Source organism: Myotis nattereri (assembly GCF_964212035.1).
Source record: "Myotis nattereri genome assembly, chromosome: Y".
Lineage (NCBI taxonomy): Eukaryota > Metazoa > Chordata > Mammalia > Chiroptera > Vespertilionidae > Myotis > Myotis nattereri.
In genome coordinates this window covers 15,632,668-15,659,893 of record NC_138094.1, presented here as the reverse complement: position 1 = coordinate 15,659,893, position 27,226 = coordinate 15,632,668, and the positions used below count along the sequence as shown (strand labels likewise).

Sequence of the window (27,226 nt, the reverse complement as noted above, 5' to 3'; positions counted from 1 at the left end):
GAAGTAAAACTGTCTTTATTTGCAGATGATATGATATTATACATAAAAAAACCTAAATACTCCATCAAAAAACTATTAGACTTAATAAATGAATCTGGCAATGTAGCAGGATACAAAATTACTGCCAAGAAGTCTATGGCATTTCTATGCACCAATAGTGAACTTATCGAAAGAGAGACTTAAAAAGCAATCCCATTTACCATCGCACCAAAAAATACTAAGCTACCTAGAAATAAACTTAACTAAAGAGGTAAAAGACCTCTATTCAGAAAATATTCATGTTCTTGGATTGGTAGAATCAACATCATTAAAATGTCCATAATACCCAAAGAAATGTATAAATTCAAGGCACTTTCCATTAAAATACCAATGGCATATTTCACAGACCTAAAACGAACTCTCAAAAAATTCATCTGGAATAAAAAAAGACCCCAAATAGCTGCAGCGATCCTGAGAAAGAACAATGTAGGTGGGATCTCAATACCAGGTATCAAGTTGTATTACAAAGCCACTGTTCTCAAAACTGCCTGGTACTGGCACAAGAACAGACATATAGATCAATGGAATAGGACAGACAGCCCAGAAACGGGCCCGAACCAATATTCTCAATTAATATTTGACAAAGGAGGCAACAACATACAATGGAGTCCAGATAGTCCCTTCAATAAATGGTGTTGGGACAATTGGGCAGATACATGCAAGAAAATGAAACTAGACCGCCAACTTACACCACACACAAAAATAAACTCAACATGGATAAAGGACTTAAATATACGACCAGAAACCATTAGAATATTAGAAGAATCCAAAGGCAACAAAATCTCAGACATATGCCAAAGCAATTTCTTCACCGATACAGTTCCTATGGCATTGGAAACTAAACAGAAAATAAACAAATGGGACTACATCAAAATAAAAAGCTTCTGCACAGCAAAGAAACTATCAACAAAACAACAAGAAAACCCACTGCATGGGAGAACATATTTGCCAATGTTATCACCGATAAGTTTTTAATCTCCAACTAGGGAACTCATACAACTTAATAAAAGGGAGATAATCCAATCAAAAAATTGGCAAAGGACCTAAATAGACACCTTTCAAAAGAGGACATTCAGAAAGCCAAGAGACATATGAAAACATGCTCAAAGTCACTGAAATCATCCGAGTGATGCCAATCAAAACAACAATGAGGTACCATCTCACACCTGTCAGAATGGCTATCATCAACAAATCCACAAAACACAAGTGCTGGAGTGGATGTGGAGAAAAAGGAACACTCGTGCACTGCTGGTGAGAATGCAGACTGGGGCAGCCACTATGGAAGACAGTATGGAGTTTCTCAAAAAACTACAAATGGAACTCCCATTTGACCCTGTGATCCCACTTCTAGGAATATATCCCAAGAAACCAGAAACACCAATCAGAAAGGATATATGCACTCCTATGTTCATAGCAGCACAATTCACCATAGGTAAGATCTGGAAACAGCCTAAGTGCCCATCAGTAGATGAATGGGTTAAAAAACTGTGGTACATCTACACGATGGAATACTATGCTGCTGTAAAAAAGAAGGAACTCTTACCATTTGCAACAGAATGGATGGAACTGTAGAGCATTATGCTAAGTGAAATAAGCCGGTCAATGAAAGGAAAATACCACATGATCTCACTCATTTATGGATAATAAAGACCATTATAAACTTATGATCAAAAATAGATACAGAGGCAGAGTTGCCTCAAACAAACTGTCAAACTACAGCGGGAAAGCCGGGGAGGGCTGGGTGGCTGGAGAGGGGTGACAAGAGATCAACTGAAGGATTTGTATGCATGCATATAAGCATAACCAATGGACATAAGACACTGGGGGTAAGCGAGGCCAGGGGATTGTCAAGGGCGGGAAAAAACATATGTAATACTCTTTATAATACTTTAAGCAATAAAACAATAAAAAATACTAAAATAAAAAATAAAATAAAATAAAATATCAGAGAGGAATGGAGAGGGAGAGATAGAAACATCAACAATGAGAATCATTGATTGGCTGCCTCCTGTACGTCCCTCACTGGGGATCGAGCCAGCAACCTGGGTTATGTGTCCAGACCAGGAATCAAACTGTGACCTTCTGACTCATAGGTCAACACTCAATCACTGAGCCATGCTGGTTGGGCTGAAAACTTTTTGAAATATACAGTAGGTCCTCGGGTTATATCGCGACATAATGCGATTTTCCCCGTTAAGTCGGAACCCACCTATAGAATCACCTACATCACTCACATGGAGCACATACACAGCAGTAATGAAGTGAAAGAGTAAAAAAAAAAAAAATTAAAGCAAGATAACAATTCCTGACCTTTACTTGTGGCAGATAATAAAAAACAAAGCACATATGTACATATGTCGAAATGACGGAACTTTTTTTTATTAACACTGTAAATGGGAGATAGTGATGTAACCGCAAAACAACATACATCGAGTTCAACGTAACCCGAGGACTGCCTAAATATAATTTGAGTCCAAAACGTTGACTTTTAGATGTGAAATTTAGCAAGCACTCTAACTGTCCTGTGCGCATTCTCAATAGCCATAGTATTCTAGACTTATGTAATATATTAGAGGCCCAGTGCATGAAATTCGTGCACTCAGGGGGTCCCTCAGCCCGGCCAGAACCCTCTCACATTCTGGGAGCCCTCGGGGGATGTCCCACTGATCGCTTCGCGATGCTACAGAGGTGGGAGAGGCTCCCACCACCACCGCTGCGCTCGCCAGCCATGAGCCCTATGGGAGCGCACTGATCACCAGGATGCAGCTTCTGTATTGAGCATCTGTCCCTGGTGGTCAGTGCCCATCATAATGACTGGTCATTCTGCGGTTCAACCATTTGCATATTAGGATTTTATTATATAGAATTCATGTCTCAGATAGTACCAATCCATTTGTTTTTCATTGATAGCACTTTCATTCTTGTTCTGAAAATAATGAGATAGCTCCAATTTTACAAACCTTACCAATCAAGATCTGTTCACTCTTTGGCCCAAGCAAAGGAGATAACATTTTGTCAGAAGTGTAATATACATACGACTTGAGGCTCCATTTGAATTTTGGATTTCCTCTGCTGTTACCTTTTGTCTCCAACTCCTGTCCCAAGGTTTTCTAACAAACCACAGAAGCCCTCACATCCTCACATACAGACCACTGGTCCATAGCATCAGTACCTTATCCACCTTCTTCAGGTCTTGGTCCTTTTGGGTGATATGCATGTATTTCTTTAAAGCATATTCACCACAAACAGATTTGTCTTTCATTTCCTGAGCACTCACTTCTAATTCTTTCTCCATTTCCGTCTTGAAAGACTCTTCAATAATCTGCTGTAAATAGATGACCAGCAAAATAGGAGATACACATATACATTTTAAAAACACATAGTACTATAACTCTGTTTCTTTATGTGACATGTGCATGACAGAAAACTGTTTCATTCGTTGCTACTATCAAAGTGGCACAAATATATCATGTAATGAAGAATAGGAATTACTGTGCCTAAAGTGTCTGTGTTCCAGATCAAATGAGCCAGGAATTCAAGGAACATGATACAGAAGATTAATCTACGTAAGGTCCAGCAGGCATGAGAAGTAGCAGGGTAATCCATCTGCCTGGGACCAGAATCAGGACATAGAAAGTCAAAGACAATGAGGAGGGAGGAGGGCAGGGCAGCCTGAGGAAGCCACCAGATTGGCAGCCACCTCCCCCAGTTTCTTCTGGTCCTAGCCAGCTGACCTTGAAACCCCTTACACAGGGAAGTTCTACAGCAAAGCAGAGTCCATCTCCTTTCCGAGTGTGTTTTCAGGAACATGAGAATGCATGCTCACAGACTTGCAAAGCTCCCTTTTCCTATGAGACTCCTATTATGCCCATGTACAGCCCTTTTCAGTGGGCTTAAGCACAGGAGAGGATTGGGATGCCTGCAGCAAGCTTTTTAAAAGTTACCTACTAGCATGGAGAACTGAGCTATGCTTATTATACCTTTTCTCGATCCAGTTTTTCTAGTTTTCTCCGTTCTCTTTCCAAAGCTTTCTGTTCATTCTGCCTTCTTTCTTCTCTCAGCTTCTGTTCTTTCAGCAGGTTCCATATTCTTTCTTCTTCACTCTCTTCTCTAACTTCTTTCTCATCTGCACCTAAAGAGACAGAAAATAAAGAGCAGAGGCCCAGGGAGACAGCTCAACTCTCAGTTGATTGTGTTGGCCTGCTGATCCATCTTCATGGTCTCGCAGCCTCCAGCCCCACACCTGGCACAGCATCTGCCTTTTACTTTACTTAGATGAAAACAAGTCACCCTTGCCATGAACAACTTCAACTGTCCTCCTGCCACAACACATTTCCTTATCTTCCTCACCCCTTCTTCTGTACTCTGCCCTTCGCAAGCCTTGCATTTCTGCCTCTATCCTCAGTTGTAACTCTCTATTTAGGATTCTAACTTAAACATTAGTCTGTATTTATACAGCAGTTGTATAACTCTTCCCCTAATTCCCACAAAAGCAATCGAGCCTCTCCCGCCCAGAACAGTACAAAATTAGTACAAAACCAGCACCCCGCCCCTGAACCCCCCTAGTCATCTTACCAACATTTCCCACTTGCCCTGGGCCGATCCCTTCCTGGAGTTTTAGCTATTACCTCTGCCCTGATCATTCTCACATCTTTTTCTCTAGCACAGATCTCTCCCCGAGTCTCATCCGCATTTCTGGCCAGTTCCCTACCATCAACACTTGGAAATCCCACAGCATCAGCTTCAGACCTGAAGTTATCATTCCTGTCCCTTTTTATCATGCCTTTCTACACTACATTCACTCATCCACCAGGGCTTACAGGCTCTAACTCCCCCAGATACTGCAATAAGACTACCTCTCACCTTTTACCTGGACAGCTGAGCTGAAATAACCTAATCAATGTGCTCACCCTGACATCAGTCTCTCTGCCTTCAAGCAACCACCATCAGCAGCACCCTTCATTTCCTGAAAAGAAGACCTGGATTTCTGTTGCTGTCTCTGCTCTGGTGGTGTCCACACCTTCTTTCCGGACTGACCTGAAATAGTACACTACTTCTGCACTGGGAACACTGCACCTCCAGCAGCAGACTCATGCTACCTGGGTATATTTGTGCCTCCCTTGCTCTGTGCTTTGCTTTCAATCTCTCCCTAACCTAATACTCACTTCCTCCCACCTCTCCCACACAACCCCACCACTGAGCAAGTGCCCAGGACCCTGAAAAAAGAGATAAACGAACAGAAGAATATACCATGTTCATGGACTGGTAGAATTAATATCATTAAAATGTGCCTACTATCCAAAGCAATCCTTAGATTCAATGCAATCACTATTAAAATGCCAAGTGCATATTTCACAGATCTAGAAATATGCAAAAAATTTATATTTGCATATAAATTTGAATGTTCTGAACATTCAAATGAGATACAGAACACTGAAAAAGACCCCAAAATAGCCACAACATTCGTTTTTGTTTTTGTGTTTTTTTTTCTTCGGTATAGCAAAGGCGGAGATTTGTTAAAGAACAAGTACAGACTCCAAAGTAGGGAGGGGGAAAGAGTACCACAGAACAGACTCCCACATAGGGAGGGGGGTAGGGTCCCCTAGCCTCAACATTCTTGAGAAACAGGAACAAATGAGACTACATTGAACTAAAAAAACTTCTGCAAAGCAAAAAAAAATCAGCATCAAAATGAAAAGGGAATCCACTGTATTGGAGCACATATTTGCCAATAATACATATGGTAAGGGGTTAATTTCCAAAACACATAAAGTACTCCGATAATCCACCAAAAGAAAAACAACCCCATTAAATGTGGACAGAAAATCTAAATAGATACTTCTCCAAAGACAACATACAAATGGCAAGAGACATGAAGATAGGCTCAATGTCACTAATTATTAGAGAGATGCAAATTAAAATGACACTGAGGTGCCACTGCAAACCAGCCAGAATAGCAACCATTAATAAGTCATACAATAAGTGCTGGTGAGGTTGTGGATAAGAAGGAACCTTAGCACACTTCTGGCTAAGGAATACAAGATACAGCCACTAAGAAAAACAGTATTCCTAAAGTGACACCTCTCCACCACCACATTTACACAGTATTTTGTACCTGCCTTCTCACAACCACATGAATCTGTTTGTTCTACATCTATTGTTCCAGGCTTTATTTGTCTATTCCCTGTAGCTCAAAGCAAAAGTCCTCACCTGTCACAGGTTTAACTCAATGTCAATCCCACAGATGGCTATGCTTGCCTTTCTCCTCTGGCTCTGGAAGAGCCTAAACTTTTGTAGGCTACACTTTCCCCCCAGCAATGCTAAGAGACAAATTCATAGGTTCACCAAAGGATTTTGAAGGTTTTTGCTAACAGGACAGAAACAACACAGTCATTTCGGACTCATACTCCTGGTCATGAAATTCAAATACCAGAGGAGGCAGTTGATCATTTTCACAGGCAGAAATGCAATCTTCTTCTTGCTTGCAGACCTAAATGCCATCACTTTATCACATGGAATAGCAATCTCAAAATAGAAATGCTGTTTGGTTGCTGACTTTAAACAATAAAGAAGAAAAAAGGACTATATCTTTGCTGTGCATTGCATAACAACATTTCGTTCAACAGACCACATATATGACAGTGGTCCCATCTTCTCTCTATATAAAAGTCCAAGCAACGGTTAAGACTGGCCGGTAGCTATGATGTGCACTGACCACCAGAGGGCAGATGCTCAAGGCAGAATCTGCTCCCTGGTGGTCAGTGTGCTCCCACAGCCAAGCTCCCATGACCAGACAACTTCCCATGGTTGCTCCCGCGACCCCACCCCTGCCAGTAGGCCCCGATCAGGAGTGGACAAGATGGCCCTGTTCACCAGCCAGGCCAAGGGACCCCCCAAAATCATGCACCAGGCCTCTGGTAAGATTATAATGGAGCTGAAAAATCACTACTGTCTAAGTGGTGTGGCTATCACCACATGGTAATGTAATACAATGCATTACTCCCGTGTCTATGGAGATGCTAATGTAAACCAACCCACTGTGCTGCCAGTCATATAAAAGTACAGCACATACAACTACGTCTAGTACCTAATACTTAATAAATATAATAAAGGACCATGTCACTGGTTTATGTATTTACTACACTACCCTTTTAATCACTGTTTTATAGTGTTTTTTTTTTTTTTCTAATGATAAAGAAAAGTGTGCTGTGAAACAGCATCCCATGTTATATGGGCAGCAACTTCATATACCTCATGTTTATTACATCTCTCGATGGCGTCATTTTCTCCTGTGCTTGATTTAATCTTGTTTTGTACAGTAACATGCTGTATGTGCTTGCACCGGAGGGGCAATAGGCTACCTGGATGTACAGGAGGCTGTACCACCTAGATTTACAAAAGTGCACTCTGATGTTCACACAACAATGAATTCCCGAAGGACACATTTCTTAGAATATATACCTGCTATTAAATGGTGCATGACTGTACTTTGTAGCTACCTAATTAGTATTTCCACTGGACATCTCAAAGATATCAAGTTTTGGATTTTTTCACTTCCCTTTGTATCCAAACGAAGAGGGGAAATGATGATTATAAGAGAATTTTTCAATGATCAATGTAAACATTACTTAAGAATAATTTTAAAAGCCATTGTTATAATTTTCATTCTATCTCTGAGATAGAACACCTATGAACTCAGTTGGTTTCCTTTATTGTATTATTTTTATTTCCTACTCACCCAGGTCTCTGCGAAACAACCTATCACAGCCACTCTTGGGTGGCCACTGCCCCTACTCAGTATCTATCCCATCAGAGGTCTTGGTGATGGCTAGCTGACTGCTGACTTTCCCACTAGAAGCTCCATGAAGAAAGGGCTTGGGTTGTCCCACTGCAGTATGCCCAGCACCCAGCACACAGGAGGTGTTTGTTTTTCTTTTTTCACAATTAAATCAATGAGGTGATATTGGGTGATAGAGTTTTCATATATGAAGTGAAGGTTCTCAATGAAGTCTCGCTGAATGAGTGCTTTACAGGATGGTGTACCCTGGAATCAGTGAGAACAATCCTTTCAAAGTCTTGTTTCCTTTGGCAATTCCTCATCTCCCTGAGTATGCTGACTTGAACCAAGAAACTACTTACAAGAGGCGTTGAACATGATAGTCCCATCCAAACACTGGAAAAACAAGAGGTGGTTTTACTTAAGAAATCTCCTTTCAAGCTTGAGGCTTAAACTCTTTAGTTCAAGGAGAAAAAGATCTGGCTGGAGTATGAGACAAAGCTCTAATCTCCCCCTAGAGCTTTCCTCCCTGATTCCACACAGGGGAGGGAAGTGTGTAAATTAGAGACAGTAAGAAGAAAGAGAAAGTGGGCCAGACAAGTTTGATGACGAGTTTTCCTCCAATGTCATCAGCTCTTCTGAAAACTGAAATATAAAGGTTCTTCTGTCCTTATTTTTTTTTTAAAGACATGAAGGAAACAAAGAATTATTAACATACTACAATCACATTGAAGATGTATATGGGTATTAACCGCCATTTCAATTTTATACTATGATTTCCCAAAATGGAATAGTTTCTGAAGAACTGTCTTAAGCAAAAAGGTAACTGCTTTGTCAGACTATGGACAAATAAGAAAAATACAATCTTCCAAAACTCAATCAGGAAAAATCAGAAAACCTGAATAAGCCAGTAAGTACTGATGGAATTGAAGCAGTAATTAGATAACTTCCAGCAAACAGAAGTCCTGGTCCAGATGGCTTCATAGGGAAGTTTTATCAAACATTCAAAGAAAAACTAATACCTAATCTCCTCAACTATTCCAAATATCCAAGGGAAAGGAACACTTTCTATGAGGACAGCATTACCCTAATCCCAAATCCAGATAAAGCCACTACAAAGAAAGAGAATTATCCCCGATGAATACAGACCCTAAAATCTTCAACATAATTTTAGCAAATGAGATCCAGCAATACATTAAAAAGACCATACATCATGACCAAATGGCATTTATTCTAGGAATGCAAGGCTGGTACAATATCCACAAATCAATAAATGTGATATATCACATTAACAGACTGCAACACTCAAAAATCACATGATCATTTCAATCAATGCAGAAAAAGCATGACAAAATCCAACACCCTTTTTTGATAAAAACTTTCAGTAAAGTAGAAATAGATCATATCTCAACATATTAAAAAGCCATATATTACAAACCTACAGCCAATATCATACTCAATGGCTAAAAACTAAAACCATTTTCCCTAAGAATAGGAAGACAGGGATGCAACATAACAGGATATAAAATTAACACCCAGTAAACTATGGCATTTTTATATACCAATATTGAACGCTCAGAAAGAGAAATAAAAGAACAATCCCAATTAGCACTGCAACAACAACAAAAAATTGAGACTTATGAATAAACTTAACCAAAGTGGTAAAATACCTATACTCAGAAAACCATAGCACATTGAAAAAAGAGGTAGAAGAAGATATAAACTAGAGGAAGAATATACCATGTTCATAGATTGGCAGAAATAAATACCATCAAAATGTCCATACTACCCAAAGCAATCTTTAGGTTCAATGCATACCTATTAAAATACCAATGGCATATTTCACAGACTTAGAAAAATACTCTAAAAATTATACCAATAAAGACCTCAAAAGCTGCAGCAAGCTTGAGAAAGAGAAAAGTTGGAGGAATAACAATACTAGATATCAAGTTATACTAGAAAGCCACTGTAATCAAAATAGCCTGGTACTGGTACAAGTATCGCATACAGAGCAATGGAACAGAACTAAGAACCCAGAAATTGACCCACACCACTATACGAAACTAGTATTTGACAAAGGAGGCAAGAGCATACAATGGAGCAGAGGCAGTCTCTTCAAGAAATGGTGTTGGGATAATTAGACAGATATATGCAAAAACATGAAATAAGACCAACTTATACCATACACAAAATAATATGTGTATGGATACACAAAATGGATAAAAGACTTAAATTTAAGTTGGGAAACCATAAAAATCCTAGAAGAAATCACGGGCACCAAAATCTCAGCCATCTTACACAGCAACATGTTTATGGATACAATGCCTAGGGCAAAGGAAACTAAGAAGGAAATAGACAAATGGGGCTACATCAAAATAAAAAGCAGCTGCACAGCAAAAGAAACCATCAAGAAAATAACAAGAGCCCTGACTGGTTTGGCTCAGTGGATAGAGCGTTGACATGTGGACTGAAGGGTCCTAGGTTCGATTCTGGTCAAGGGCATGTACCTTGGTTACAGGCACATCCCCAGTGGGGGGTGTGCAGGAGGCAGCTGATTGGTGTTTCTCTCTCATCGATGTTTCTAACTCTCTATCCCTCTCCCTTCCTCTCTGTAAAAAATCAATAAAAGTATTTTTTTAAAAAGACAATAACAAGAGAGTCTACTGCATGGGAGAACATATTTGCCAATGATACATCCAATAAGGAGTTAGTTTCCAAAATATATAGAGAACTCATACAATTTAACAAAAACAAGGTAAACAGTCCAATTAAAAAATGGGCAAAGGACATAAATAGACACTTCTCCAAAGAGGACATACAGAAAGCCAAGAGACATATGAAAAAATCCTCAAAGTAACTAATCATCTGGGAAATGCAAATCAAAACAACAATAAGGTACCAGCTCACACCTGTCAGAGTGGCTATCATCAAGAAATCAAATGACAGCTGTTGGCGAGGATGTGGAGAAAAGTACACTGCTGGTGGGAATGCAGACTGGTGTAGCTACTGTGGAAAACAGTATAGTTTCCTCAAAAAATTCAAAATGGAACTCCCATTTGACCCAGTGATCCCACTTCTAGAAATATATTCTAAGAAACCCAATGCACTCATTAGAAAGAATAAATGCACCCCTATGTTCATAGCAGCACAATTTACAGTAGCTGAGATTTGGAATGAGCCTTAAGTGCTCATCAGCAGATGAGTAGATAAAAAAAACTATAGTACACTTACACAATGGAATACTGTGTGGCAGTAAAAAAGAAAGAACTCTTACCATTTGCAACAGCATGGATGGACCTGGAGAACATTATGCTAAGTGAAGTAAGCCAGTCAAAGAAAGATAAGTATCACATGATCTCCCTCATGTGTAGAATCTAATGAACAAAATAAACTGATGAACAAAAATAGACCCAGAGACATAAAAGCATGGAACAGACTGTGAAACCTCAGAGGGAAGTCAGGGGAGGGGAGGTGGGTAGGAAGAGCTCAATCATTGAACTTGTATGCATATATGCATAATGAGTGAACACAAATAATGGGATGGTGAGGGCCTGTGTGTGTGGGGTGGGGGTGGGGGGGGGGCGGGCGTGTGCCAGGAGCAGGCTGGAAGAGGTCAATGGGGGAAAGAAGGGGACTTCTGTAATAGTTTCAACAATAAAGATTTTTTTTTAAAAAAAGCCACTGTTGGGGAAGATTAATGAGAAGCAACTCCTTTAATTTTCTCCTCTTTACATGTTCAAATTTATTTCAGAAATGTATTAACAATGGCAATACTCAACTCTAAGACTTTGAATAATTTATGCTTATAAAGGTCCTCCCTCAATAAATGAAATAACTCACTAGGAACAGGCTGGCATTTAGTAGCTATCATACTATCTGTAGTTACAACCAAGGAAAACTTACTTGGGTAATGAGAGGAGATAGGTCTGGCAGGAGGAGCACCCAAGGCAGTTCCCAAGAGAGGCATGTCACCAGCAGGATGGAGGCCATTCACTTCAAACTGTATCGGCATGTCTGCTGCATCTATAATAGGTACAAATGAGTGTCCCAGGAGTCCTTAACAACAGCAAAAGAAGGCAGGGCAGTATGGGGGTAACTTTGGCTGCGCTCAAGTCTCAGCCAAAGCAACCAAGCCAGATCTTTTCCTACAGAATTAATCCTAAGACTTTCAGCATACCACTTGACAATCTATTTGCTTCTCAAAGTGTTATTACACTTAAAAGAATTAGATTTGTTTCCAAAACTAGATTTATAACCCAACAGGAAAGTGACAGAATTCACCTGACTTGCTGATAATTATATGAACTCCATTTAGATAGTAAAGCCTTAACAAAATTGTTAAAAAGTTAGTTGCAAAGAATTTACAAATTTTACTAAGCTCTTTCATTTAACTGTTCAAAGTAGAGTACTTTCAGATTTGACAATGAAGCTCACAATGCAAAACTACAGATTATATACAAATATAAAGATTTCCTAGGCTAGAGAGAACCTTAGAGCTGACTGACTTCTATATCCTAATTTTATACTTAAGCAGTATGCTCCCAGAGAACAATCTAAGGCAGAGCCAGAGCCAGGCCTCCAGTTTTCAGATAAGGAAGCTAATATACTTCCACCTCCACTCATTCACTAAGAATGAGGTTTCTACATCTGATGCAGTCATCAGAATCTGTATAACTTAAATAACTTAGCATCTTCATATTCCATAAAAAGAAAAAAAAATTAAGAATCAGGTATTTTAATCTGAGGCAATCCCAAACTTGGTAAATTAAGTTAAGGGTTCACTTGTGAGCTTAGCTCCAATTTTGAAATTATTGGTTATCTTGAAAATTAAAAAAAAGTAACACTCAAATAGACCCATCAAAATCTGTGATATAAAAAAGGTAATACATCTGTATCCATGTTTTTATCACAAAATACAAATGTTGTAATTTATAAAGGCCTTTGATTTAACAATGGATATATTTCACCAAGACTTAGCTTTCTACATTTTCAACTGTTAAAAACTGGTACTTACATTTAAACTTACGTTCAAAAGATGATCCAAATTCCTCATTATCCTCAAAAGATAGTTCATCCACATTTGAAAATTTATGTCTGTCTTGAACTTCAGTTTGTCTTTGATAAAGACTGGGTTGAAAGAATAAAATTCATGAGTGTGAAGTTGTAATAAGGTAAAACCAAGAGCACAGGGCTAAGAAAAGCCTTTGTGACTCTGGAAAAGGCTCTAGAGCAGTGGTTCTCAACCTTCCTAATGCCGCGACCCTTTAATCCAGTTCCTCATGTTGTGGTGACCCCCAACCATAAAATTATTTTCGTTGCTACTTCATAACTGTAATTTTGCTACTGTTGAGAATCGTCATGTAAATATCTGATATGCAGGATGTATTTTCATTGTTACAAATTGAACATAATTAAAGCATAGTGATTAATCACAAAAAAAATATGTAATTATATGTATGTTTGCCGATGGTCTTAGGCGACCCCTGTGAAAGGGTCATTTGACCCCCAAGGGGTCTCGACCCACAGGTTGAGAACCGCTGCTCTAGAGAATGAACTGTGCTCTGTGAAAATGAAAGCTGTCCTGCACTGGGCACGCTCCATGCAACTGGCATCATTCCAAGTAATCAAGACATTAGCTTGGGCACTCTGCAGAACCACCTTACACTGTGAGGCAGGTATTATATTGCTGACAAGAAATAATGTGGCACTCTCAATGCTTTTGTATTTTCAAGAACCACAAAACGTTTTTGAAAAGAACAAATTCTGCACAGCATCAGTATGAGTCAGCTGAAGATGCAAAACTACAAGCCCCATGTGCATCCAAGTGCCCTAACTCCCACATGGGTGTGCTGTTTCTCCTCTTGGCTTTATCATGAGAAAGCAATATAAATAAATGCACATTACACGCATTAGGACCACGATGGACACATGTGGCAGTTTTCAACTCTGTACACTGGGAGTGAATCAAAATATGCAGACAGATGTCCAGCCTGGAGCCCAGAACTAAGGAGTCAGAGTGCCGTCCATATGGATCAAGCACAGACAGGAGTCTCCTATGCGCCTCAATCCCAGCCTGGGTGACCCGCCACCCAACTTCTACATACGCCATTCTACTTCAGCAATCAGACCCTACAACCCACTACCAATTCAGTATTTATCTCAATAGACAAATTAGACTTTTGTTTGGACTAAATGCCCAAATATTTTTTAACTGACTTATTTTTTTTGAAGGACTTTAAAATTAAAATGTGTGAAACTACTTCAAGTTTAAAAATAAACTGAATTTGCTTCTGTAGATTTTGTATGTTGCTTTTTTATTTCTATAAACCAAGTCTATTCATAGAACTATGAAAATGCTTACTGCTACCATAGTGCACTGTGTACACATCAGGTTTAGCAAACAAGGAAAAATTAATTATTTGCTAAAAGGAATTTTCCCCAAATAATTCAGATGATTCTTGAAGATTACACATCATCTTACAATCTGATTCTACACTCCACATGGTCTTGAGCGTCACTTTAAAACAACGCAAAGTCAGGGCCATTCAGCTAACCAGACTTGGCTGGGCCAATCAGAATGTGGAACTTACTTGGCTTTCTGCTCCAGAAGGCTTGAGAGTGAATGGATGGAAAGGCTGTGCCTAGATTCAGTTGCTGAAGGCGGGAGCATTCTTTCAGGACAAGGACTGGGAAAAGCAAAGGACTGGGATTGGTCCAGACCTAAAGGGCAAAAGGTATCAGGACAAGAATATTACAAATTACACAGTGAAAACAGCAACATGGTTCCTAAGGAGTTTAATTTGAAAAGAAATTCTATTATCCTTGCAAATAGTTGAGTATGATGTATAACTGACCCACATTATTAAGGATTCAGCATTAATAATAAAACTAATCAGCAGTAAGGGAAAAGCCATTGATTACCATTCTCTGAACACGTCTGCATGTCAAGCAAAATGCTGAACTTGCTCTAAGCCGTTGCCTCCCACAATGTTATGTCACAGGGGAGAAGTCTCTGGTAAGCAGGCAACCATAGGTGCACTGAGGATGAAGCTACTCAGGCTAAAGATTTCCCAGGTACAGCAAGCATAGACTTCTCCTCCTTCTTGCTCTCTACAGCTCACTCACTCGTACTCAGATAAAAGGACCATGAAAGTCCTGAAACCCTTTCTGCAGAAGCTTACCTACATGAGTGGAGGCAGACTCTTAGATGCTAGTGGGCTTCTAGCAACAGAATACCGAAGAAAGCTTTTTCTAAGCAATCAATCTCTTGCTCTAGCTCTTTCATTCTTGCCTTGGTGTGATTACAAACTAAAGATCAGAAATGTGGGAGCAAACAACTGTGCTTGTATTTGGATGATTTATGATCCTTGGTGTAACTGTCTCTCCCATCAGCTTTTCCTGTTTGAGATGATTTTTTTCAAGAAATCCCTGCTTGTTTCACCAGTAGGAGACACCATAAATCTGCTGGCAGAATGATGAAACAGAGATGGCTTTGGCTGGGGGCTAAATGAAAATAATGTGACCAATGAGCAGGAAAAAAAATTCAAATATGCTTGATATTTTTTTTTAAATGAAGAGAGAGGTATTAATAAGAACAAATATGCACACTAAACAATTTCTGAAGCCAATTCTTATTTATTAGCATTTTTTTTGAGAGCTTTATGTACCAGTTATAACTTCACAGACCTTGTTTTTAGGCCTTTTTTTTAGTCCTCATTTAAAGATGTATTTTCCATTGAAGAGTGAAAGGGAAGAGTAGAGGAATAGGGAGAGAGAAGAGAAACACTGATGTGAGAGACACCTCAACTTGGCCTCCCACATGCACCCCCAACCAAAGATGGTGAGAAAACCCACAACTGAGGTATATGTGGTTGACAGGAATGGAACCCACCATCTTTTGGTCTGCAAGCCATCGCTCTAACCACTGAACAAAATTAGCCAGAGCTAGGCCTTCCTTCTTAATGCATGATATTATTTCACAACCCACGATCCACAATCATATTCATAAATTTGGTAACAAAGCCTAAGCAGACCTGAATTCACTGTTGATAAACTTTACCTGAACTGATGCAAATCCATTCATTACCTTTATTTATTCTACCCAGCATGGATAGTCACATATTTGACTGCAAACATGGTTCACTAAAGGATGCTGCCCCAGAACTCCCAGGGCTGTGGCAAAACCACTATAGGGCCCAATCTATCTATGCTAATATAAGTTTATGTGGTTGTTAAGCCCTCACGCCGCAATGCCCTCATGCCCATCACATCCATCATCAGGAGGCTGCGTGCACAGGTGGGCGCAGACTTGATGCTGTGTGCACGGAGGTGGGGCCTGGCAGCTAGCTCCACATGGCGTGGCCTGGGGTGCCGCAGTCTTTTTGCATCAAGGGTTCAGGAATTTGGAGAAGGGGCTGACACATAAATGGATACACTGGACAAGAAGTATAAATTTGGAAGGCATGGGGGAAAGCCAGGCGGAAACCAGCTCTCTAGTGGAGTGGCTTGCCGAATTTCTGGACCCATGGCTTTTTATTTACACATTTTGCCCTTTAGCAAAATAAACACACATATCAAAGGTCAGGTTTGATAAACAGGAAAAAATTATCAGGTTAGAGGAACTGCTTTTGGCCTTTCCTCTAGCAGCAGGTAATAATTTGCAGATTTTCAGCCCTGCTGAATATCGAAGCCCATCAGCCTTCTGGTGAACTTCTCGCATTTATTATGACCTGCTGGTCTTAGCTTCTAGCACTGGGGGTCCCGAGGCTTTACATGCCTGCAGGCAGGGACCCTACTCCAGCCTACCTCTTTGGGGCAATTCATCCAGGAGCCTACATCTTTGGGGCGATCTATCGTGGGGCTCCAGAACTGAGAGGGCACAGGCCAGGCTGGGGGGCCCCTTCCGCCTGACTGCAGGAATTTTGTGCACCAGGCCTCTAGTCGATAATAAAAGCATAATGTGCTAATTAGACCGGACAGCCGAATGACCTTCCAGACATCCTTCTGGACAACCTTCCAGACAAAGCCACAGCTGCGAGGTCTGAGGCGAGCCACCGAAGGTGAGTGCACAAATTTCATGCATCAGGCCTCTAGTTTTCAGATAAGGGTATGAGGACCTGCAGCCACAACAAGACTAACAACTCTGCTCCTCCCACATTACACCTGGGGAGCTAAGGCTAGGTCATACAGGTAGGGAGGTGTACAGATGCTGGGACTCCCTAAGCAAAACCTGAACATGCATAGCCAGTCTTGTGGCCGCTACTCTCCAGCAATGCCTCCAGGGCAATGCATGCGTTTGAAAAGGTTCCATCCTCAAACTATTCATCTTTCGAGATCACTGTGATTTCAGCTGTGGGCAGTTTAGCAAATAGGCTTGAGAGAAAATAAGGAACAGGGAAGGAGTCAAGAGATAAAAATGAAACTAGTGTGGAAGATGGGAAAAGGAACTGAGGAGGAGTGAGTACAAATAGGAACTGAGGAAGGCTCCAGGCCAGGAAATGTGGAAACCAGTTCAACTGCTAACACACAGAAACTTTCTTTTTGAGCTTTGTATCTCAGCTTCAGTACACCTGTTATGAAGAAGAGGCAGGCAGTATGCATCCTCAGGGCAAACATGCAGTAACATGATAGCAGTAATCCTTCTGAGTATCTGATGTGTTGCAGGCACTCAACTGAGAGCCATCTCATTTTGCCTTCTTCACCATGGCAAAGTAGATATTCATATCCCCATTGCAAATGAGGAAACTGAGGTCCAACTGTAGCTGGAGAAATCACTGGGTCAAATTTTTCCGACTTTAGTGGTAGTGGGTGGCTCTTGCAGTATCTTTAGAAAAAGACTTTTCTAAGACTCCCATGGGAGAATGAATGTATTTTATTGGTGTGTAATTATATTTTCTGGTCTGCAGGGTTCAATGTCCCTTAGCCTAGTCCTGAAAAGAGTGCAGACGGGGCTCCAGCAGAATCAAAGAGTAGGGCCAGTATCCAGAGTGTCCATTCCATGGTGGAGCAGGGCATGATTTAGTGTCAGGCTACATTTAGTACATCAGTACACTGTGTGAAGTCTACATGGCTGTGGGTCACAGGGTGAGTAGAGGGAGGTAAGAACACCATAAGCTGGGAATCTGAGGTGAGCAGCGAGAGAGAGGGGCTTCTTTGTTCAGGAGCTTAAAAATTAAATATTCCTGTACTTGCGGTGGCATGCCTATTTCTGGCTACTGACTTATTCCCTGGTGTGACTGACTAACAGATAAGCAACATCCCACGTCATGCAGACCTCACTGGGCATGGGTCCATTGTCTAGTGCCTTCCCACAGTGATCTTTAGGTAATAAACTTGGAGACTATTAACTGCAATTCCCTGGCAAAGCTGTATAAATGGCATGTCTCTATTACCTAATCTTCCTTTTACTCCTTCCCTGTTAATAACCAGGTTATTATAATGGTTATCGCAAAGAAGTTAAATGTGTCCAACCAAGGTTAATCAGTAACTTCAAAATTGAGGTGCAAAAACATAAACACTGTATATAATCAATGTGATATATACTAACCTCTATCTAAAGCAACTGAATGACAGGTCCACCAGTCACTCTGACATGTACTGATACCAGGGGGCAGACACTCAACGCAGGAGCTGCCCCCTGGTGGTGAGTGCGCTCCCACAGGGGGAGTGCTGCTCTGCTGACTGACCTGTTCCTGGAGGCCCACCAGCCAGCAGCAGTAGCCACTCACTCCCTCAGTAGTCCTGCAGGTCCAATCTCTAGAGAACAGGCCAGGCACCAACAGACCAGTACCACTAGCACAGGGCCACTAGCCTCCTGAAAGTTGGCCTCAGGCACCGCAGCTGCTTCCCCTCCCTAGACACTCTGCAAGGAAGAAATCTTGACAATCCCTGCGAACGTCAGGGACAGATCTGGATCCTGGGCAGGCAAGGGCATCCCACCACCTGCCCAAAGGGCAGATTGCGTTCTCCCCCCACCGACCCCTCCATCCCATACCCTTTGGGACAGGCGCCAGATGCAGGCAAGTGCCACTGCAGCAGACGAGCTTCTCCTGATCAGGACTGACTGGGCGTGAGCCTGTGGCAGGTGCAGCAGGATCAGGATGAGCGAGAGTGGTAGGCAGTAGCAGCAGGTGGCGCTGGACTGCCAGTTTCAGCACAATCCCCACAGGCCACACTGAGGGACCCCACCCATGTACAAATTCATGCACCAGGCCTCTAGTGTGACATAAGTCACCCTGCTTCTCACATATTTTACTCATCTCTCAAGGAACACGTAAAAACCCTGAAGGGTCAGATTGATCTTATTATCAAGGTAACAAATATAAAAGAAAAACCAAGGTCCATGAATTTGGGAACCTCTGTGCCATTACACCTTTCTTATTTGGGGTACAAGGCTCTTCCAAGCCAAAGGAACCTATAAAAGCAAGTCACGTTAGCTGATGACTGACTGGTTGGTATTCCTGAAATGGACAGAGTTTTTACTTCTAAGATGACATATTTCTATGGCTTTTCCCCTACTATGAGAATTACTGAAACTTCAGTAGTGATCATTACATTTCCATATATACTGGAAGTTTTACACATACACATTTGTAAGTTAAAAATCTCTCTAACCTGTCTCAATCTGCTTCAGTTGCAATTTTAAATCAGCCACCTGCATAGTTAACCTCCTTACAGAAGCATCATAATTTAATATCCGGGCCTTCAGCTTTGCAGAATGCTCAGTCTGAAAAGATTTAAAGAAGGGAAGAAATCAATGTAAAAGAAATCCCAGTTCACTTCAAAAGGAACAAGTCTTTTATAGGGCTTATTCTCTTTTCCATTTTGCCCATTCTGAGCAGCTTCATGCCTGTGGTCCACAGGTCCCTAGAAAACAATAGAGCACACAAACAAGTTTGCCACCTCCATTTGCACTCATCTCTAAGAACAGTTCTATAAGGTATGAGGCAGACACCAGAGTGTCAACAATTCTAAGTCACAGGGCAAGAATCAAGAGACATTACTAGAGGGCACAACCGAGACTGGGACAATTTCTGTTTATGAGTGCGCTTTCCTTGGGATTTTATTACTGTTATAAATATAGTTATATCATCACCCAAGAATTTCTCAGGTGAGAAGGTTACCTTAGAATAGTGGGGGGATAATTTTTGATGTTAAAACCAATCTGATTTACACTGGTGTGACACACACCAAGCTTACATGTGTACACAGTGGATCAGACTAACACCCGACCAAATAAAGATCAGTACTCACTTCACTTTGCAGCTGTCTCTGCAGAGCCTCCTTGTGAGTTTCAAACTTCTTATGCCCTAACACGAAAGCAGCTCCTGCTTCCTTCAACTGTTTCTGCAAATTTACCAGTTCAGGAGGTGGTTGAGCTATAACTAAGAAGGTAAAAAAGCCTGGTGATTATCAACAGTAAGTTTTCCCATCTCACTTAGCAAAAGCAGCTAAAGATATTTTAAATTGTTCTTTCTTTTCTTTGTACACATGTAGTTAATACTATATTAATTCTATGGAATGGACTAAGAGCACAAATTTCAGAAGAGTTTAATGCATGCAGAGGCAAACTTCACTACTCTTTTCTAATGCAAATGAAAGAAATTCTTTCAAATCCTTTAACTAACCTGAAAGCCCACCTCTTTCCTCTATCACACACAGGAGGCATAAAAGGAGTTCTCCATCAAAACCTGTTAAGTACCCCTAGGTCTAATCTGATCTGTGCACCAGTCAGCAACACTCAGGGTTCAAGCAGACATCAGATGGAGTTCCACCATTTCAGTCACTGAAGAACCACTAAAGGGTGATTCATGTAGGTTAGCCACTAAGGGTGGTATAGTTCTCTGGGCTAGTAATGGGGCCATGCTGTTAACTCCGTGGGCCCAAAGTAGGAGTGGGGAAACTTTCTTCTGCCAAGGGCCATTGGGATATTTATTTTTAGTTAGTTATTTATTTTTAAATATATTTTATTGGTTTTTTACAGAGGGGAAGGGAGAGAGATAGAGAGCCAGAAACATCGATGAGAGAGAAACATCGATCAGCTGCCTCCTGCACATCCCCCATTGGGGATGTGCCCGCAACCCAGGCACATGCCCTTGACCGGAATCGAACCTGGGACCCTTCAGTCTGCAGGCCGACGCTCCATCCACTGAGCCAAACCGGTTTTGACATGGATATTTATAACATCATTTGCAGGTCATACAAAATTATCAACTTAATTAGCCTCCTATATTTGGTCAAACATTTAATTAACTCACCCCTAATGCCTTGGCAGGGCCAGATCAAAAGATTTTATGGGTCTTCTATAGCCTGTGGGCAGGACAGTCTCCACACTTGGCCTAAACCATCAGGGAGGGAAGAATTCCCAGAATTGGGAGAGAAAGATCTGGCACAGGCACAGAGCAATGGTGAGAGGTCATCCTGTAAGCACTGGATCTTGCCTTGCTGAGAGGCACAGGGCCAGCCCACAGCCAATATATACAGTGGGGGTGAGGATGCAATGGTGGAGAGGGAATAATAACCTCAACCTCACTCTCATTCCTCCTTCTCAATGGCCAAATCTGAGCAGCAGAAAGTGAGGGGAGTTTTGTACAACCCAGAAGGCAGATTTGTAGTTTAAAGATACTTCTTAGTGACACTAATAATATACTATAGTAATAGCAAGCAAAAAAGGAAGTAACTTCAAATTGAGAATCTTAATTTTATAAAAATTTTCCTGATTGAAGCCTTCCTTACAGATACAAAGCATAGTGTCATAATATTAAGCTAATATGAATTACAAAGACATGCAAATCAGGAAAAAGACATACGGTTAAAAAGATGCAAGTTTTCATTTCTGCTCTCTTCCAGTTGTTGTTTAAGTAATTTATTTTGAGCCTGAAGCTCTAATTTCTCTTCTTTTAGAAGCAAATAGCCACTCATCTCTTTCATCTCTTCATTCAGCAGGTGGTTTTGCTTGGTTATTGCCAAGAACTGGGCCTTGAGAGATTCGAGTTCAAGCTGGAATTGAAAAAAAAAACTTGCATTTGAACAGTTACTGCAGTACTTCTTATGCAAAAACTGGCAGGCTGCTATAAACTGGGTGTCATAGTAAGTAAGGTCACTGGACAGAGGACTCATTCTCTGCAGTAAGAAGAACCTGATTCCAACATGGAAGCTCATCTTTGCCCTAGAAGGGGCGGGGGAAGTTCATCCAACCTTATACTTATGCAGAAGAACCCTGGCCTACAAAGCAAGTGCTTCAGATTAAGTTTGTTGCCCATTTTCCAGATACAACTAAGGTCCCAATAGCAATCACAGACTGCAGCAATGTTTATAAAAATGAAAAGCTGAGCTATCACAAACATGCTGTGGTGCTTTCCTTTTTTTATACATTTCATGTTTACATACAAAAGTCTACAATGTTCTCAAATAAATAGATCATTACAGCTGCAAAAATACATTTTATGTGCAGGATATATCCAGGTACATCAAGTTCCAGCTCTGTCCTTCAGAGAGCACACGTGATGAACAGCAAGAAAATAAATGGCATGTGAAAAACACATCTCATTCTGTTTTATCCTGTAAGATCCCAATGTAATGACAGGAATGTTCACCTTCTGCTGATGGGAAGGAAGGAGAGGCTAAGGCAGAAACTAAAAGCACTGGCCACCTGCTATGGGCTAGGCACATAGGTCAGCTCACCACGGAACCTCAACCACCCCAATGATTAAGGAACTTGTTCCAGGCAACAAGCAGGAAGGACTAAAAGGAAGAACTACTAAATTAACTTAAGTTGGGCCTTCTTAGTCATAAAATAAACAGTCTAAACACATCAAGCTAAATAATGTATGGCTGAAACTAAAATTTCATCTACTGCCTTGAAGTTTTATCGACTTCAAAAAACAATAGGCTTAGCAATTACCTCAAGTTCTTTCACACGAGTTGCAGAATGATTGCATTCTTCTTCCTGTTTTGAATTGGTAGCCATGGACTGCTCTTGCACAAGAATAGGTTTTACTGAAAGAGAAAGCCAACCAATTAAAGATGTTTTTCTAGTGAATAAAAACTCATTTAAGAATTTATGTACAATGTCAGACCTAATGACGATTATTTCATCATCTAAAATAGCAGGTGTCATAGTCAAAAATCAGTAGGGAAAGTAAGAAATAAGTCCTATTACCCAACAGGTGATGGGAAGTCTTAATGGTCACATATATTGTGAACTTTCTTCCACTACACATACCAACCAGTTGCACCAGCTGCTCAGAGCCCTCATACACAAAGATCTGAATTTCCTTAAATACAAAGATTTGTCTTATGATTTTAATGTCTATTTCATCATTTCCACTTCATTCAATATGAGTCTATGCAGATATATCATTAAAAAAAAATTAGCTGACTACATGATGGTACTAATTCCTAAGAAGTATTAGTCTAGTTTTCACAAGATAGTCACAGAGGAGCAGCCACACACTGGGTGACCTTATGGGTCCTTATCAAGTACCCAGCTCTGGTTCCTTTGAAATTTCTACTTAAGTTCACTTCTTTTCATAGACAAGTTTCTACAAATATACTGAGACATAAAATATCAAGAGATTGAAAAATTATTCAACTTTCCTACTCCTGGGTTAGTTATAAAACAGTTTAGGAAGTTATATGTCAGGTAAAAATATCATGAGGCATAAACATATGTTACAAGTAAAAGAAATAAGGAAACAGGTCACAGGGAATGGAGAAGTTAAAATTTTCCATAAGTAAAAAATGAAGTCTCTCATGCTTAAAACCACAATGAGATATCACCTCCCACCTGTTAGAACAGCTATCATCAATAAATGGATAAATAACAAGTGCTGGCCAAGATGTGGAAAAAAGAGAACCCTCATACACTGTTGGTGGGAATGCAGATTGGTGCAGCCACTATGGAAAAACAGTGTGAAGTCACTCTCCCCACCCCCACCCCCCCAAAAAAAATAATAATAAGAGCGGCCATATGTTCTAATAATTCTACTTCTCAGTATATGTAAAAAACAACAACATGCCAATTTGAAAAGACATACATGTGCACCCACATGTTCACTGCACCATTACTAGTAACAGACAAGATTTGGAAGCAACCTAGACTACCATCAATAAATGAATGTGTGGATACAGAAGATGTGATATATTACTCAGCCACTGAAATGAATAAAATCTTGCCACCTGTGACAACATGGATGAATCTAAAGGATATTATGATGAAATAAGTTACAGAGAAAAACAAATACCTTATGATTTAACTTACATGTGGAATCTTAAGAAATAAAAATAAACAAAACAAAACAGACAGGCCCATAAATATTGATAACAAGCAAGTGGTGGTCAAAGGGGAGGGAGGAAAGTAGATGGGGGAAGAAAAACCTCCTGAATACCCTACCTCTCTCAGGTTAAGGTCATTTTTGATACGTAAAATTAAAAGAACAAAATAATGATTAATTTTGTAGTAAAAGTAAAATGTAAGCTACACACACACATATAAATTTAGAACAGGCCCAATTTAGGAAGCTAATAACCTATACCAGAAATTTACAAATGCAGCTTTCTTCTCCACAAGAATCACCTTTATTCTTCCTGTCCTCTTCACCCAGTCTGTTAGATCTATCAATGTAGTCATCCTTTAGCTCAAGTTGATACCTGAGAATTAGAATGACCAAAATGATTTTCTTGTCACTTTCCTGAACAGATTCCTATCAATGTATGGGTTTCTGTGGCACCCAGGCACCTAAGGGCATGAACATGGCCATGCATAACTTCAAGGACTATCAGTACCAAAGCCCAGAGATCCAAATTCTGAATATAAAACCTGCTACAATCCTTTAATTTGGTCCCCAAAACTCGTTATTGTGAGGTTATTGAGAACAATTATTCCATGGTGGTCTGGATTGGCACACAAAAGTAAATTAAGTTCAATTTACACTGTTACAACTGACTCTAAATCCCAAGAACAAGAAGTCAGTCACATCCACCTGCCTTGCCTTGCACCCCATCCCCACCCCAAAGAACTTTTGCCCTCAAGGGCTGGGCATAGGGTTCGGGGCCAACTTCAACCACCCTCATATCTGGGTTAGCAATACCAAAAGCACACTTTCAAGTTTTACTTATCTCCACCAACTGCCACTAGCAGACGTTTCAGTTGAGATAGATGGTGAGTATCCTGTGAATTCCCACCCTTGCTCAAGTCATAGAGGATACCCAAACCAGACAACATCAAACAGTACATGATCTGCGAAGCAGTGGGAAAATTAACATACACATTTACTCATTCATTTAGTCCTAAGGGTTTAACAACTACAGACATGTCAGCATTTGCTATTATACTCGAGAAGCTGACATACTATATGTATGTCATCATTTCAAAATCTATACATGGAAAGGTACTATATTTTAATTAGAATTCTTTTAAAGAATAAGCTCAGTACTATGTAATGTAAGTACTATGTAATGTAATCTCATGACAAATTACGGGCAAGGCAGTAAAAAGAGACCACTTATTAAGACATACCAAAAGTTAGTTGAGTCATCTCTTCACCACAAATTCATTTACTCAATGAATATTATATGAACACCTGTGTGCTAGACACTACACTGAGCACTGTAGAGAAAAGTTACCATATGGGCTTGATGTCTGCACTGAGTAGTTAATCACTGCAACACATTAAAACTCAGATTATAGGGAAGTCATAGTAACCATAGTTATCATATTTTCCTTTTCCTGTATAATTTTTTTGCTCCATTGTTAATTTCCATTTATTTCTTTTGATTCTGGCTTTGCAGAATCTTGAAGGAATACAGGGCACATGTTACCTGATAAGCACTAAAACCACTAGGCAGAATAATTTATAAATTGATAGATACCTCCATCGTAGTGGCAAGTATGAGGCGGGAGAGGAAAAGAGAACTAAAAGGGATTATAATTCCAGCCCTGGTCAGCCTGATTCAGATGGTTGAAGCACTGTCCAGTGCATTGGAAGGTCATGGGATCAATTCCTGATCAGGGCACATACAGGAGGCAACAGATCAATATTTCTCTCTCATGCTGATTTTTACCTGTCTCTCTCCTTTCCTCCCTAAAATTATTTTTTTTTTTTTAAAAAAAGTGAATTTTTAAAAAGTTGATCAACCTGTGGGTCGCGACCCCTTTGGTGGTTGAACGACCCTTTCACAGGGGTCGCCTAAGACCATCCTGCATAACAGCTATTTACATTACGATTCATAACAGTAGCAACATTACAGTTATGCAGTAGCAACGAACATAATTTTATGGTTGGGTCACAACATGAGAAACCGTATTTAAAAGGTCAGAAGGTTGAGAATAACTGCCTTAGATCAACCACTTTTATAGTTTATCTACAATGTGAGCTGAGCAACTCACAATGTGCCATAAAATGAAAGCAAATCACAGACCCTCAATACATGTTAGAAAAGCTATGAGTAAGAAAGAGCAGAGGATGCTATTCCCTATACTGTTATCTTAAATATTCATGGGAAAGGCTTGACTGTCAATAAAAAACGTATTTTTTTAAACACTATCACCATAAAATGTTAAGTCTTATCTACTTCACTAGTATTGCTGTGTTTCCATCAACTTATTCCAAATCTATTACTTGTTTAAGAACACCAAACAATTTCTTTAGAATTTCATTCTTGAGCTTTTGGTCACAGGTCTCCTCCATGCTCTTTATATTCAGGATCCTGTCTCCTAAGTGCATCAGCCACACTTTTATGATTTTCTTCTGTAGCCTCTGATATTAGCAAAAATATAAAAAGCAAAAAAATAAAACTGTAATTGCTGAAGTAAAGACTTTAGGAGAAAAAAATAACATAATTTTAGCTCCACAAGCTAAAACTGTTATGTGACTGTCACTGCTGGGAAGTAACTGGAAAGAGCTGGAGTTCTCCATCTATTTTATGAACTGACCAAGTTATGTGGGATCTGAAGTAGCAGATGGAGCAGCATGGTGCACCAGGCTGCAGGGAGTGTGCAAGTTTCAAGACCAAAGTGCTTTTCATAGAAGATGATGAACACTTAAAAAATGATTGCAGGTAATAAATGGCCATAATAAATTCAGAGAAAAGCTACATACCAAACTTAAGTTAGTGTACTTTTGCTTTAGTACTTATTTCTTCAGTAAGATTATTTCTGTGAGGTTTAACTGATCAGCCCATAGGTATGAAAGACAAAAGATTTGTTTCTGATATTTAATAATCTAGTGATTGAATACTGAAGAGTGCTGAACAATAGAAAAAGATAGATAGGTCAATCAGAACTTCCAAATACTGAAGAATGGAATGGTCTTCCCTTGGATCGAGCCAGGTAAGTGCTAGGGAATGCTGACCATTCCAAGCAAAGGATAAAAGCTCTATGTGTTAGCACCCTCTGCTGACTAACATGTA

General features: G+C 40.2%; 1 protein-coding gene across 1 annotated transcript in view; it reads right to left on the bottom strand.

Annotated features, from left to right (window-relative positions):
- Positions 1 to 27,226, bottom strand: part of LOC308512352 (centriole and centriolar satellite protein OFD1-like) — a gene marked incomplete at both ends in the record, with an annotated part of 134,089 nt that overhangs the window by 5,720 nt on the left and 101,143 nt on the right. The window contains 12 exon segments of the mRNA XM_081082123.1: positions 3,212 to 3,364; positions 4,020 to 4,171; positions 11,720 to 11,833; positions 12,831 to 12,943; positions 14,407 to 14,531; positions 19,446 to 19,541; positions 20,069 to 20,199; positions 21,625 to 21,814; positions 22,719 to 22,813; positions 24,393 to 24,466; positions 26,456 to 26,520; positions 26,522 to 26,551. Of these exon segments, the coding sequence (XP_080938249.1) occupies positions 3,212 to 3,364; positions 4,020 to 4,171; positions 11,720 to 11,833; positions 12,831 to 12,943; positions 14,407 to 14,531; positions 19,446 to 19,541; positions 20,069 to 20,199; positions 21,625 to 21,814; positions 22,719 to 22,813; positions 24,393 to 24,466; positions 26,456 to 26,520; positions 26,522 to 26,551 (1,338 nt within the window).